This window comes from Teleopsis dalmanni, chromosome 1, assembly GCF_002237135.1.
Source record: "Teleopsis dalmanni isolate 2A chromosome 1, ASM223713v2, whole genome shotgun sequence".
Classification (NCBI taxonomy): domain Eukaryota; kingdom Metazoa; phylum Arthropoda; class Insecta; order Diptera; family Diopsidae; genus Teleopsis; species Teleopsis dalmanni.
In genome coordinates this window covers 83,513,941-83,529,090 of record NC_051846.1, presented here as the reverse complement: position 1 = coordinate 83,529,090, position 15,150 = coordinate 83,513,941, and the positions used below count along the sequence as shown (strand labels likewise).

Sequence of the window (15,150 nt, the reverse complement as noted above, 5' to 3'; positions counted from 1 at the left end):
TGCATGATTTACGTATATATCAATTTATTTCTAAGAAATACCATATTCACAAGTTGATAACATCGAATTATTTTAAACTTTAAATATAGTTTTTTATGATAATGGAGGGGAACAGCAAAGACCTTTAGAATACAATAATTCATAAATATATTTCTAAAATTAAAAACGGAAGAGTTTTGAATATGATTGAATAATTTAAGTTTGAATATTATAAAAATAAGAAAGGAATGGTCAGATCCTGTTTGTGTGTTGATAGTTGAGTTGATGATATGTCACCTTTACTCTATTCTGTTTGTGGGCATCGTTATGCCCTACATCGGTAATTAAATACGGGACATTTATTAATTGCTGGTATTATTAATGGGATGATAAATCTAATGTCCTTGTATCTTCCTGTGACCACTGGTGGGCGATCACGTACAATTTCATTTAGAGACAACATTAAGTATAAGTAAGTACATGTACTAATAAAAGACAAGTAAAATTTGTTGCTAATCAATTTGAATTTTATTTATTCCAATATGCATAATACATTTGGAACTATTATTCTTCATATATATTTTTTAACCTGATTTAACAGGAACATATGTAAGTATGATTGTAGAACGTGAAGACACTTCCAAAGAATCCACAGATACCCTACGAAATAAAATTAAGTTAGAATGTTGCACATATGAGTTTATTTCTAAGCTTACTTTGCGTGTACATCAGTGGCATTATAGTTGTCACTGACAGCAACTACCGTCATTTTCGTTGGTAGTTCCAAGTTGCTGAAATTACCAGTGTGGGTAAATTCAGTAGGATTGTATACCACAAAATAACCTGGGTTTCCAGACTTTATTCTAAAATTACAAAAAAGTGTAAGTTAATGTTATTACAATAAATTTTTAAATGTATTTTTTTCTTGTTAAAAACTTTTGTGAACCAAAAAAAACTGTTGGTTGGTTTTTTATTTTTGTTTTTTATAGTCATTTTCTATATAAATGTCCCCGAAAAACCAACTAATAGTTTTATATTTAGATTAAGCGTTTAACAACATAGATAATACAATAAAATAAGTAAAATCTCGCAATAATCTATTCCAATAAATTTTTTATTTTTGAAATTCGACTGGAATTATATTATATCTCACCTTTGCCTAATGTTATAGTGAAGCATTAAAAGCAAAATTTGGAAATGTTACACAAAATATTTTAAAATTTACTGCAACAAAAAAATTACCTGGAATATGCAACTAGGTCAGAAGAATCATATATCTTGAATTCACCGTGCATGTACGATGGAGAAGAACGCAAAAGCTCAATCTGTTTATATGTGCTATGAGCCATATTGTCAAAAACACCAGAGTCTGCTGGCACTACTGGTACACCAGGTAACAAAGACACAAACAGTCCAATGGCGGAAGGATTAATGTTGTCATCCATTGTAATATCACCATAGTTCCATTGTAACCAAGTGTTTGACATAAATGGCTCTAAAGTTTTAACCAATTCACTGTGAAGTTTCTTGCCGTTACTACCACTAAGTGCATGTGTAAAACGTCCATAAATAGGTATATCAATGCCTAAATCACCAGATTTAGTTTTATAGTTTTCAGGACGTATAATATCATCAGCTACGGAAAGGAATGCATCAGCGGAAACATTTTTAACTACGGCCAAATATTCGTATAAAACATCGCCAAGGCCTTCTTGGAATGTTGTTTGTGTATGAGACCAAAAACCATATTGATTATGTATTAAAGTTGAATCTCTTAAAGGAACTTCATCCCGAATATTTTTGGTAAGCATAAAATACTTGGTATTTTTAAAACGGAATCCTTTTACTCCAAGTTTTAATAAATGCTTTAGAGTCTCACTTAACTCAGTTTTTACTACTGTATCATTCATATGTAAATCATAAAGTCCATCACCAAATTGGGATAGAACATAATTGCCTGACTGCACTTCAGCCCATGCGCTGCCATTTACAATTGAAAGCCAATTGTTAGGTACTTCTGCTTTTTCAATCCAAATAAATGCAGAACGTTTGGTTTCATCAGCCAAAGCATCTTTTAATAAGACAGAGTCCTTTGTTACATAATTAGGAGTTATATCCAAAATTACATTTATATTGTCTTTATATGTTGACACAATGTTCTTAATTTTTTGTTCAACTTCAGGATCTTTTACAGAATATGTTAAAGCAGCTGGTAACTCATATATGGCTCCAGTTGCTTGTAACTTTAAACTTACAGCTTCATCATTTGAACCAACATCAAGGGAATTAAATTTAGCAAGAAGTCCTTTCTTATACCATGGTAATGGTTGAGGAGCTGCACATTTAGGTGCGTCTATAATAATAAAAATAGCTCCAACCAACATGCCAGCCCAAATCGCCCAAAATCCTATAAAGAAAATCCAGCGTAGTCGAACCCAAAATGGATCATTGGCATACTTCATTAATTCTTCTTTGGTCATGCCAGTAAAAGTCTATTTAAAGAAAAATAAAAAAAAATTATTTTTAGAAATAAATATGACTATTAAGATAATTTGTGAAATGTGAACATCTTACTTGTGCGGTTTCCTTTATTGTATTATTTATCAAAATATATAATAATAATAAAAACAATACTTAATATTTTACAGAGGCCTAGTATTTTAAAATAGCATACCTTTCCATTAACTGAGCCAATATCAATTTTGGCATCTCCATTTTGGTGGTCTCCTTTGATGAATTTTACTTCATCACGTTTCTCAGCTAACTTTTCGTTATCATCTGCACCAAGCATCTGCTCGTCGGCACCATCATTAACATTATTATCTTCTTGTACCATTTTATTGTCAACTTTATCTTCAGAATTAATTGTCTGTTGAATGGAAATATCAGATTTGCCGTTACCTATACAAACAAAAATATAAATAAATAAATTGAAGGTTTTTTATTTTAATGCGATTATGGGCAAGTTTAAAGATTATCGCTGGTCGTGAACAAAAGATAGTAATTTATAGTAATTTATATTAATTTAAAGTCGACGGTAAGAGCAGTTTTTAGTCGGAAATCAAAACATTGGTATGTGTGAAATTCACACGATAATAATAATAAAGATTTATTAAAGACATATTAATAATATTATTCATGGAATTAATTTATTGAAATAATTTTATTTATAAACAATTTTTTCTACAAACATCTAATTTTTTTAAAGAGAAAAAAATTAATACCCTTAAATGATGTCTAATTAGACAATTAGTTATATACATCTTGCTTTTACTGAATTAATTCTATTTTATGAATTTAAGATGTTATTGATTGAATACTTTCTTACAATTTTTTGTTCAATGCTTATGAAGAATTATTTTCGCCTAAAATATGCTTCGCGACCTTTGACCTTCCATTTAACTTTGAGAGCTTAGATTGATTTTTTCAGATTCTACCAATGATGCTTGCTAAGCACTAATATATTGAAATAAATTTTATTAAGATAATTTAATAAATTATAATTCTAAATTGTTTCAAAACGCAATAGTAGTGTAAAATTATCTAAATTACAAAAATTATGAGAAGAAAAAACTTTTGCATTATAAATAAAATAAAAACTATTTTAGTAGAGTAAATCACACTAAGTTTCGTTAAGCTTCTTAAACCACATTTTGATGAAAATGTGGTTTAAGAAAAACTATAAAAAAGCCCACATCACTGAACGTCATATTTTAAATGATTGCATCAGAAAAAATGATTTTAATTGCATTTCCACCCTTTCAAAAATTTTTATTACTTTTCTGTAATAATTCATTTATAATATCTAGTCAGCAGATTTTACTTATTATATCGTAGCAGAAATACTCTTTTGTTATTTAATAGAATTCTACTACACACTTATTATTTATGATATTTATAAAAAATAAAGAAAACCAATATTATGTATACAAGCACACTAAAATTACTCTACAAAAATTTTATAAACCAGAATTTCATTAAGACTAAAGACATTAATACTTTAATTACTTTTTAAAAAAAATAAATTAATAAAACAGTACTTACTCTTTTCTAATGTCGTACTTTTGCAATACTGCGACTGCACGCTTTCTTCACAAATTGATTTATAAATCTCTTGGAAATATGGTAGCTGCTTCTCACAACCACTCCCGTTCAGTTGATTTATCTTCAAACAAGTAGTTCGAGAAAACTTTGTGTCGTCCATATTATTTTATTGGAATATTCGCTTCAGATATGCAATGTTGCATTAGAAAAAAAAAAGAAAAACTAATTATTTCGAAAATCGTGTATACATGTGAAGATAAAGGCATACATCTTTTAATTAGGCCGTGTGCGAGTTCGAGTAAATTGAGGTAAATTAAATTGAAATTTCCTAGCGATTTTTTGTACTGCACTAATGTAAATATTTATTTATTTATTGCACTTATTTATTATTTTTGGTTAAAAGTTTTCAAATTTTTTTTTTATTTACTAAACATCTTATAAAATTTTCACAGTGGTAACACCTAATTTACCTAATTTATCCTACGCGTAATTCTGGTAAATACCAACATTATCTGCCATACCAACATAATTTACGGCCTTAGTATTTAATACATAAATAAAAAATAAATGTATAATAAATTAATTTGTTTAAGCAATTAAAAAACGATTTTTGTTGAATTAAATTAATTATTTAGGTTAATTATTTTATTAGATCTAATATTAATATGTTAAAATCTAATGAAATCAACATTTTTTTATATACATACCTTTATATTAACCAAATTTAAAATTAATTTATTTATCGTAATAATTTATTATTAAACTTCTTCTACTATCAAACGTTCAGCTTTCCTAACAGACTTGCACTGAAGCGTTTCTTTAAAAATTCCTTGTTTAAGTTTACACTAGTATGTATTGTACACACTATATACTTATGTGTGCAAATATACAATTAAAAACAAGTATATTGATATCAATTTCCTTTTGTGTATTATACATAAGTTAGGATGCATGTTCGCTTATTGGACTTGAATACAAAAGACCATAAACTGGTTAAAGCAAACGTATGCGTATCAGTGCGTTGCAGGTTTATACAATGTTTCAATATTTTGATAAAAAAATTTGGATTATTTTTGCACATAAGATATTTTTTGTTTGACATCGTTTTATTAACATCCAAAGATTTATATATATGTACATATGTGCTAACAATATATGCAAAAATTTCTTACTGTATTATTTTGCAGTATACACAATTTAAAGTGAAGTTGATTTTTTGGTAATAATCGCAAACTCAAAAAAAATTGCTACTCCTTCCTATAGGTTCATTGCAATATCAATAACGAAAAAATATTGAAAAAATATTCAAAATAATTTTAACCTGTCAGCTATAATTGTTGAAGTAGAAATCTCTTAAAAAGTTAAATGATTGTCTGAAGAGAATTGCAAAATATTGAAAAATATGTTGACTGGTAGTGATTTTTATGGGCCTAAATTTTTACAAACAGCAGCTTGTAGGGACACGTAAGTATTTGTTGTTAATGTTTACAAGTCTCTATTCAGTCGCAAAATATTTTAAATGAACTAGCCAATAATAAGACCACTAATATATTAAACTTTAGTAAAAAAAAATTTAGTCTTACTAACAGGAATAAAATGCATTATAAAAACGTTTTTAGTTCTTTTTTTATTATGAATTTGTATTTGTTCAGTGGTCTTTCTTAATGAAATAGACTACATAATTTTTCAACACATCATTTGACAAACATTGGTGATATTTTTGTAGTCTAGAGCAAGAAAATTTTCAACTTTTGTGGTGGATGTTTAAAATATTCTGAAACTTATAAAGATTTTTGCTAGAAATGAATAACTTAAAGGAGAAGCAGTAAAAACATTTTATGCAGAACTCGAGAAGAAAAAAATTGAAATTTTAAAAATCTGATTTTTAAAAATTATACAGTTTAGAGAAAGTAGACATATTAATCATGAAAATTAATGAAAAAAAATATTAATTAAAAATGCATTTTAATTAACTTAAATAATAAAACCAATTCTGTGAATATTAGAGTAAAATACTTAATTGAATATATTTTTAATATTGTCCTAAATTATAATAATTTTGATTGCATGTTATTAATAATATTAGAAGTTACTCTTCTGTTGCAATTAAAAAAATAATTAGAGCAATTTAAATTAAACTTACCAAAAAAATGACTGTGTACCTTCATAATAAGTAAGAAACGTAAGTAAGAAAGTTTAAGTCAAGAAAAATAAAAAGGTTGTCACGCAGTTTATAAAGTTCTGTTTGCCGTTTATTATGATTTGTTTATTATGAAAAAAGAAAATGGACGTGTGCGAGTTAGGCTAAGGACGTGTGCGAGTTAGGTTAAGTTGCGTTCTAAATGGGGGAAATTCTAAGTTGTGCCGATAATGTAGTGAATATTCGATACGTGTTGATAAATGGCTAAATGTGTGCAATGCAAAAAATCCCAAAAAATCTTCCATTAGGTTTAGCATCAACTTAGCCTAACTCGCACACGTCCTTAGTTAAGAATACATTAAGGAAAATTATACTCAAATATCGAATGCAACATTGCAAAATATATTTCCCAAAAGGGAAATAATCGAAATTTGACATGTAAATAAAAAAAAATAAACAAATCGAACAAAGAAAAGGTAAGAATTTGTTAAAGTGTTTGTTTTTTTTAAATAAAAGCTAAAAACAAAATTTTTGTATATCCTGCGTTTTTCATGATCAATTAATTAATTTCTGCTAATAATACAAAATTAAATAATATTTATTCACAAATGTAAATAAACAAAAGCTCTCCTAAAACTTTTACAGAAGTTACTGACACATGCAAGCTCTTTCATATGCGTAAGTCTACTTATCCCAATGGAACGACCAAATTTTAATTTGATTAATTGATTTAGCTGTAGTAGGAACGTGTTTCAATATTGAAAAGCAAACAACACAGGAAAACATATATAGATCGTGTGCGAGTTCGAGTAAATTGATGGTAAATTAAGGGAAATAGTAAATTATGTCGGTATGGCAGCAAATGTTGATATTTACCAGAATTTCGAGTAAGGTAAATTAGATAATATAAATTAGATAAATTAGGTATTACCATTGTGAAAATTTTATAAGATGTTTAATAAATATATAACAAAGATTTGAAAACTTTTAACTTACTTATTTAAAATAATATAAAAGTGCAATAAATAAATAAATAAATATTTGCATAAGTGCAGTGCAAAAAATCCCCAAGAAATTTCAATTTACATTACCTCAATTTACTCTAACTCGCGGATTAAGCAAAACAAGCAGCTTTCAATGATTTTGTTCAAATTAGGGCAAGAAAAACTAACGGAAAAATTTGTAACAAAGTGTTTAGCTTGGTATTTCGTATTGTTATGTCGTTTTCATTATTATAATATGTGTTTTCGGCAGGTTTTAAATTTCGTAAAAAAGAACAAAACAGTGTCATGTTGCTCGCTTAAAGTTGATCATTTGTACGCACTATTAAGATAGAGGTTTCACTAGTTGTGAAGTGACTAAACATTTTAGCAACTGCGTTTTTTGTCAAAAGAATCAAAATTTATAAATAAATATAGTTTATAATTCAATAAATTTATTATACATACATATATACATAAAAATATATTATTGTATATATTCGACAATGTAAACGTAAACGATTACGTTTTTCTCGTATATCGTTTGAGTTGCAAATATGTACACGTCAATGGTCTTTTTAGGTGTATGGCAACTCCTAAAATTTAAGCGAATTTCGCTGAAAAAATATATCACATGACATTTTGACATGCCGATATATTGACGAAAAGGCAGTAAAACAAATTAAAGAAAGATTCCTTGTAATGAATTTTGAGTGAATGAAAATATTAAAAATGGCAAACAAAAAAGGAAATAATGTAGGAGGAAGCAAGCAAAAAACCAATGTTTGTATACCTTTTTTCAGTCAAAGATGTTTTATTACTAATTAATATTATTTGCAGGACTCCGTAGATTACAGCTCTTTTAAAACTGTTCTATTTTATTGTTCATTAATTGTATTTCTACCTGTGGTGACGTTTTTTCTGCTGAAGGGTGTTGTTTTGGATCAATTGTTTACAATGACAGAAATAAGAACAAATATTTTTGCTGCTGTTGGAGCGGTGGTTTCGCTGCACTTAGCATTAGGACTTTATGTTTACCGTGCTTACTTTGGGGGGGATGCAGATAAGCAGACAAAGCGTGATTAGTTTTGTAAATAGAATTTTTCAATTTAAATGACATCTTAATTTTTAAGAACATATGTTTCACATTTATCGAGAGTATTATGTACTTTGTATGCATTTCTAATTTAAGAAAACAAAAACAAAAAAAGAATTAAAAGAGTGTTTACATATATGTTGGGTGATGCAAAAATCATAAGTATTTTACATGTTTGCGTAATAATGGCTATAAGATAAACTGCCAGTTTGTTGGATATATGATTTGTGAAAATGAGATATTTGCTAAATACAATTAATAAAAATTACTTTAGAAGTTATACAAGTGTTGTAGAAAAATTGAAGAAGTCTTTTATTGAATCTCCATTATGGCCCCGACAAAGAATTTATAATTTAGGTCAACAATTCGATGTGTATAATTTGGTAAGTAAATAATTTGCGAAAAAATGTTTTTAGCAGCATGAAGTTCTATAAATGATGATATGATATAGTAAAAGAAGCAACTTTAATGATTATACCCATTAAAATAATTGATTTATTTCATTCTTATGTAGAGTATTTTTATTTATTTAGTGGATTTATGAATTGATTGAATTGAATTGAAAACAAATTCAATTTTTCTTTCATCTCCTTTTTATAATTTTGATTTTGGAATATTTCATACGTTTCATGCATTCTTAATTATGTTTTTTTTTCTGAATTATTTCAAGTTTTCTTGTTTATTACAACAGAAACATTTTAATTGTTTTCGAAATAATTGAAAATGCAGACATTAATGCTTAGATAGAAAAAGTTTACAATAAAATACATATATTCTGAATATTAAGGTTTAAGGACTCTGATTCATAGCAATTTTTTTATTTGAAGAATCTTTAAGCAAAACAAATGAATCTTCAAAAACAATAACATTCCGTTTCTAACTTTCTCTTCATTTCGTTTACTTATAATAAAATATATCACTCAACATATTGTGTTAACAAATTGCATGTCTTCATCGATGAGAAGAGTCACCCTGTTTTACGTTGTTTTGAAGAGAGCATAAAAAACATATGTTTTCTGTATTAATAAAGTGAACGTAACAAAATAAACACAAAACACTTGTAGAATTCAAATTTATTCCAAACTTAGATAGTAAAATTTAGTGATAAAGTGCCTTCGTGTCGATTTTATTTCAAAAAAGTTAAAAAATGCGCCACTTGCTATTGACAATTACATTGATAGCTTCTACTGTAGCTCGATTGGGGGATGATTTCCTTGTTGGCCGTAAACAGGTGACTTAATTAGTAACGAGTGTTATTTAGCCATATTTTTATAATATTTTATAACATTAACTATAGTGTAAATTTTTTTAATTGTATATTTTATTTTAGGTAAGTTATAACACCAAAGAATTGACGCCGGATAAATTTCTTGAACTTAGTCCACTTACCGATGTAAATCACCTTCGTGATTCAGTGCGCGAGATACTGATTCCACGTGTTGTTGGCACTGACGGTCATGAAAAGGTGAGAAATTACATTAAAAAGAGTTTGGAAGACTTGAATTGGTCGGTGAAGTTACATAAATTTCACGACCAAGTTCCCATATTCGGAAAACTTCATTTTCACAATATTATTGCATCTTTAAATCCACAAGCGGAGCGCTTTTTGATATTAGCTTGTCATTATGATAGCAAATACATGCCAGATGTTGAATTTCTTGGTGCAACTGATTCTGCGGTACCGTGTGCAATGTTGCTCAACTTAGCACACGTACTACGAAAAGAACTTGAGCCATTCCGGAATAATCCGAAGTTAAGTTTAATGTTGTTATTTTTCGATGGTGAAGAAGCTTTTAAAGAATGGGGTCCACATGATTCAATATACGGAGCACGTCATTTAGCTAAGAAATGGGAGGCAGAAGGCTTTCTAGATCGCATCGATATGTTAGTGCTGTTAGATTTAATCGGTGCACCTGATCCGAAATTTTACAGTTTCTTTCAAAATACTGAGAGCTGGTATTCGAGACTATTATTAATTGAAGAACGTCTTGCTGAATCGAATCTTTTAGAACGATATAGTACCAGTGGCGTTATAAGACACAATCCAAATAGATATTTTCAACCAAATGCATTGCGATCATCATTCATTGAGGACGACCACATACCGTTCTTAAGACGTGACGTACCAGTGTTACATGTGATACCTACTCCTTTCCCATCAGTATGGCATACAAAGGATGATAATGAAACAGTTATTGATTATGCAACCACAGAAAATATAGCTAAAATAATACGTGTGTTTACAATAGAATATCTGTTGGGTATATTAGATAGTGAAAAATAGTTGTAAATTTTGTTATAGTGTAGGATATTAAATTCTTAAATTAATTTATTATTAAAGCTCTGAAACTAGAAACCTATATTATATGTTCTGATAGCGTGTGTACTTATAAAGTAATTTATTTCAGCTGCTATTTGCCTATCAATAACTGCTTTTTCAATACATGTGAATTATCGTCTAATTTTTTTATCATAACTGTAACAATGTATATTTATGCTTGTAATTATTTTTAATGACGTAGGGTATCTGATAATTAGTAATTTGTTATCAATTATATGAGTTACTGATTTGTTTCTGTATTAAAATTAAGCAAATTACTTTTTTTATTTCATGCACATTCTAAACAAATTTTGTTGACCTAAAAAATTTTTTAAATATTTTGTAAAAAAAAACAACTAAAATGCAGTAAAATGAATGCAATAAAATAAATCATTATTTAAAATGAAAATATTCCTATTTTAGTTTTTTATTCATGAAGTAATTTTCATTTCAAGAATATTTATTTTGATTTTATAATTTCTGTTTGGAAGAGACCTCGTTTACATCTACACCATTGATCAGCTAGAGGAAGTTTTGATTATTGTTTTCAATTATAATTAAAACAAAACCCTATTCTACAAAAACACGAAATAACTTCTATTCAATAATTTAGTTAGAAAATTTAGAGACGTTTCGAACAGTATTGAATTGCAACAACAAAATTAGTATTATTTTTAATTAATTGAATTTTTGGCTGACAATACAGATGCTTCGAGTGTTGTCAAATACCCATCATCAGTAGTCTTGGTATTATTTCTTATATTTAATTATTTTTTTTAATTTAATAATTCGTAAATAATTTTTTTGAGGCTGCAGTATCAAGAGCTTCATTAGCCAACTGACCCAAAGCCGTACTTGGAGTTTTGTTAATTTGCTGTGAAAGTTCATTAACAAATTCACTTGCTGTATTATATTAGAAAGAAATCATAAATCAACTGTAGAATAGTAGAATTAATTAAATATATTTTTATTTTTTAATTTTAATATTATTCGTTTGTATTATTTATTGTATGATTTTATATTATACTTGCTTGTGTATAGCACCTGTTCTAGGAACGTAATACGGGAAAAGTCATGTTACTGTTACTCGTTCATGAATACCATGAGTATATCTCAGGATTAGAAATACGGACTTGAAAGTATTGTTGCTAATAAATTGTAAGTTATAACAAACATCTAAATTATTATATATATTATGGCATTTGTGAATCAGTTCTAAGCCACAGAGGTTTCAAACTGACACCTTTGCCGGTTTCTAAAGCAATTTAACCAACCTGAATTGAATTATTGGCCTTGCGAACTCTGAATCAAAGACAAAAGCTAAACAAATCAGTTTTGGAATCAAATCAATTCTTCAAAGTATCGAACCACTGAACTAAGTCACTTTAGAAATTGATGCGATTCGAAAAATCGCTATATAGCAAGCAAATATTTTTCTTAATTTTAAAATTTGATCTACCGCCCATGTTTTTAACATTTACGGTTAAAAATATCAACATAGTGAGAATACAAGAAGCGCAAGAAATGTAATTTTTAATATATTTATTAGTGCAAAACTAACTTTTATATTGTACCAGCCAGCTTGATATATATCCGACAAGCTTATCGATATGTGTTAAGTATATATGTATTATGCTCTCGACAAAATTTCTATCATAGTGATAATAAAACTGTACATAATTAAATACAGTCGAATCGCGATAATTCGTACCCCGATAATTTGTAGCAAACTGCTGGTCCCTTAAAAAAACCTCGTTAATTCGTAAAATTTCCATACATTTTGGTCCTCTCGTTAATTCGTATTTTATTTGAAATTCATGGAACATTAAACCTCTTATCACATGTAATGCAGTTCAAAAAAACCTGTCTGCAAATTTAAGGTGCTTCAAGAACATTCGCGGCTTTCCAATCTATTTAATTATTGACTTTTGGTGCTGTTATTTATGGCCAATTGTACAGCGCATAATGGGTCCCCTAATCTCAGTCATGTAAAAATAAATTTTTTGCTAGTAAATACCACTTCCAAGCTACAGCTCCTTGACCAGGGTGTTATAGTAAATTCTAAATTTTTTTACTGCAAGAAAATGATTATTAATCTGGCTAATAGCATTGATGAAAAAAAAAGAGTTCAAATGTACCCTATTTACGGCAATGCAAATTGCTTATAAAGTGTGGTATAGTGTCAGCAGATCTTACATTCAAAACTGTTTCCGGGCTTGCGGTTTTAATAAAGATTTAAACGAAAATTGAGGTGAGAAACAACTTATAACGAATAAACAAGCCAAATTGGCCATTCAACAAATACGACATTATGTTTGAAATCATGATGTCCTAAAAAATATTTTTGATTGTTTATTAAGTTTGGAAAATCCATTGGAAAAGATAGGCGGAAAGAATCTGACGCAATCAACAATTACAAAATTTTTTTAAATTAAAACTTGATCCTTCTCTATATAAATTTTATGTATTTATTTTCTTATTTAATTAATAGTACGTAATTTGATACATAGATGCATATATAAATTGGATTATTTTGTTCTAATAAAGTTAAATATGTGAAATATATAAAATTCAACTGAAATATAAAAACCCTATTAATTTGTATTTTTTTTAACCTCATTAAATCGAAACCTCTATAATATTACCCCTCTAATTCGTAAAAATATGCTGTTCCCTTGTGATTTCTAATTATCGGGATTTGACTGTATATGAAAATATTTCAAAGTGATTATGGTGAAGCAGAAGCCGAAGCTTATTTGAAAGTTGCTAACTTTACAACTCCTAAAGCGAAATTGCTTGTATGTTCATTGTTGTTCTTTTCTATTATTATATTTTTATTTTTTAGTTATTAAGACATAAATCTTTATTATTTTTTGAAAAATTTTTTGTTATTGCTTTATTAACTAAAAGATAAATACTTGTCTTAGTAATTTATTTTTTATAATTATAAAATATATCTTATGATTCTAAAACAGTCTGAATTCAACTGATGTTCATATTTCGTTTATTAAACTATTTTGTATATATGTTTTGTTCTTTATTATTTTACTAATATTTGCAATATTACAATTTAATTTAATTCTAAGAATGTAAAATATGTATTTATATAATATTCGCTAATTTGACACTTGCTTAACTTAATTAATTCTAAAAATATAATTATCTATTTTACAATGTTTGGTTATTTAATAATACAAATTATTTTAATAATATTCTTATTCTTAACATTTAAAAAAAATATAAATTCACTATATATTTTTATGACTAAATTCTGGCTAAGTTCTTTTACATTATTGTTAATAAGAGTTGTATTAATTGATCTTATATTAAGTGCTAACTTGAATTGTAGAGCTAACATATTTCATATTCATTTTAGAAATGTGTGTTGATTTTAGACTTCTCTAAGGCCCACAAGCAATGCTTACGAAGTAAAAGCAGAATTAAAAAATCAAGAAGCTGGATTAAATGTTCATTACAGGGCCCCTTAAACCACTGAGGGGTTTTTTTCTTGCACATTTCTATTATTAAACTTTTAATGCCAATTGCATCTGGTTTATTCTTGAATACATTTTTAAAAACCTCGACATGTTTACAAGAAACATTGAAAAAACTTTCTGATGGCGCAAACAGGTTACCGAAATTTGAAAGAGAATTATAATTTTTATAGTAGATGAAAAGCTCACTTGAAGCAGTCAAAATTTCATCTTTTTTTTTTAAGTTTATATTGCAAGCTTCACAATTTAGTTTTGAAAGTATTTTTTTAGCTACGTACCCTATTGTGTATCTGAAAGACAATAAATCAATATTTATGTTCTTTGAATTGGAAAATGCATCTGATATAATGCAATTTTCGATGTCATTGCACTCTAGATCAGAGTAGGCTTCTACTGCACAGTTACTAGACACCCTAGAGTTATTTTCATCGAGTTCTATCAAAGAAGAAGAAAGCACATCTTCAAGGCACTTGTTATCATTATCCTCACTTATTTCACAATTGGCTACATAACTTAACTGAATAATTTTACAAGTCATAACTTTCGCTAAAATATTATTTAATTCACTTGCTGTGGGGTTTGAGTTATTGCCACCTTTTTGACGAATAATTGTGAAAATATTTTCAAAACCATCTTGATTTAAACGCTTTTCATTAAAAAATAAATTTCAGTTTAGGATTGCAAAACACTTTCTTTGATGTATCTGATAAAAACACCTGTTTAATATATGGTAATTCACATCACACTCTCTTCCAAGTTCATGTTCATGTTCATGATAGTGTAAATAGGCCCAATAACTTACAATTTATAAATTTGAATGAGGCTTCACAAGTTTATTAAATTAATCCACTTTTAATATTTAAATTGCTATTGTCGACGTTTTTTGACTTTCTTAGCGTATGTATATGATATTAATAAGTGAATTTATAAATTATGTCACCATTTATATATGGTGCAATTTTTTACCTAGATATGTTGTTTTTTAAAAATCTTTACAATAATAATAATAATAAGCAATAAAATAACTTAATAATAAAAAAACCATAAACCATTAAAATTAAAAACAAAACCGCAATAAAAGAAGGATTAGCGGGGTG

General features: G+C 27.6%; 3 protein-coding genes across 8 annotated transcripts; 2 read left to right on the top strand and 1 right to left on the bottom strand.

The window, feature by feature from the left end:
* Window positions 1-490: 490 nt before the first annotated feature.
* LOC119668509 (4F2 cell-surface antigen heavy chain) lies at window positions 491-4,831 on the bottom strand. Of its 5 annotated transcripts, XM_038078041.1 has the most exons (8): window positions 4,731-4,831; window positions 4,024-4,204; window positions 2,654-2,880; window positions 2,554-2,565; window positions 1,222-2,471; window positions 1,133-1,138; window positions 696-842; window positions 491-639 (listed from the first exon to the last, which is right to left on the bottom strand). In XM_038078041.1, the coding sequence occupies exons 2-8, from the start codon at window positions 4,181-4,183 to the stop codon at window positions 564-566; spliced, it is 1,878 nt and encodes a 625-aa protein (XP_037933969.1). In that variant the 5' UTR covers window positions 4,184-4,204; window positions 4,731-4,831; the 3' UTR covers window positions 491-563. The 5 variants fall into 5 exon arrangements, with proteins under 5 accessions (XP_037933969.1, XP_037933970.1, XP_037933971.1 ...); XM_038078042.1 differs by lacking the exon at window positions 1,133-1,138; XM_038078043.1 differs by lacking the exon at window positions 2,554-2,565.
* Window positions 4,832-7,646: 2,815 nt separating this feature from the next.
* Window positions 7,647-8,247, top strand: LOC119669457 (vacuolar ATPase assembly integral membrane protein VMA21 homolog). The gene is made up of 2 exons (XM_038079353.1): window positions 7,647-7,926; window positions 7,984-8,247. The coding sequence occupies exons 1-2, from the start codon at window positions 7,861-7,863 to the stop codon at window positions 8,227-8,229; spliced, it is 312 nt and encodes a 103-aa protein (XP_037935281.1). The 5' UTR covers window positions 7,647-7,860; the 3' UTR covers window positions 8,230-8,247.
* A 210-nt stretch (window positions 8,248-8,457) lies between these two features.
* On the top strand, window positions 8,458-10,867 carry LOC119669456 (glutaminyl-peptide cyclotransferase). Of its 2 annotated transcripts, none has more exons than XM_038079351.1 (2): window positions 8,458-8,622; window positions 9,570-10,867. In XM_038079351.1, the coding sequence occupies exons 1-2, from the start codon at window positions 8,473-8,475 to the stop codon at window positions 10,521-10,523; spliced, it is 1,104 nt and encodes a 367-aa protein (XP_037935279.1). In that variant the 5' UTR covers window positions 8,458-8,472; the 3' UTR covers window positions 10,524-10,867. The 2 variants fall into 2 exon arrangements, with proteins under 2 accessions (XP_037935279.1, XP_037935280.1); XM_038079352.1 differs by lacking the exon at window positions 8,458-8,622 and adding an exon at window positions 9,216-9,470.
* The last annotated feature ends 4,283 nt before the right edge of the window (window positions 10,868-15,150 follow it).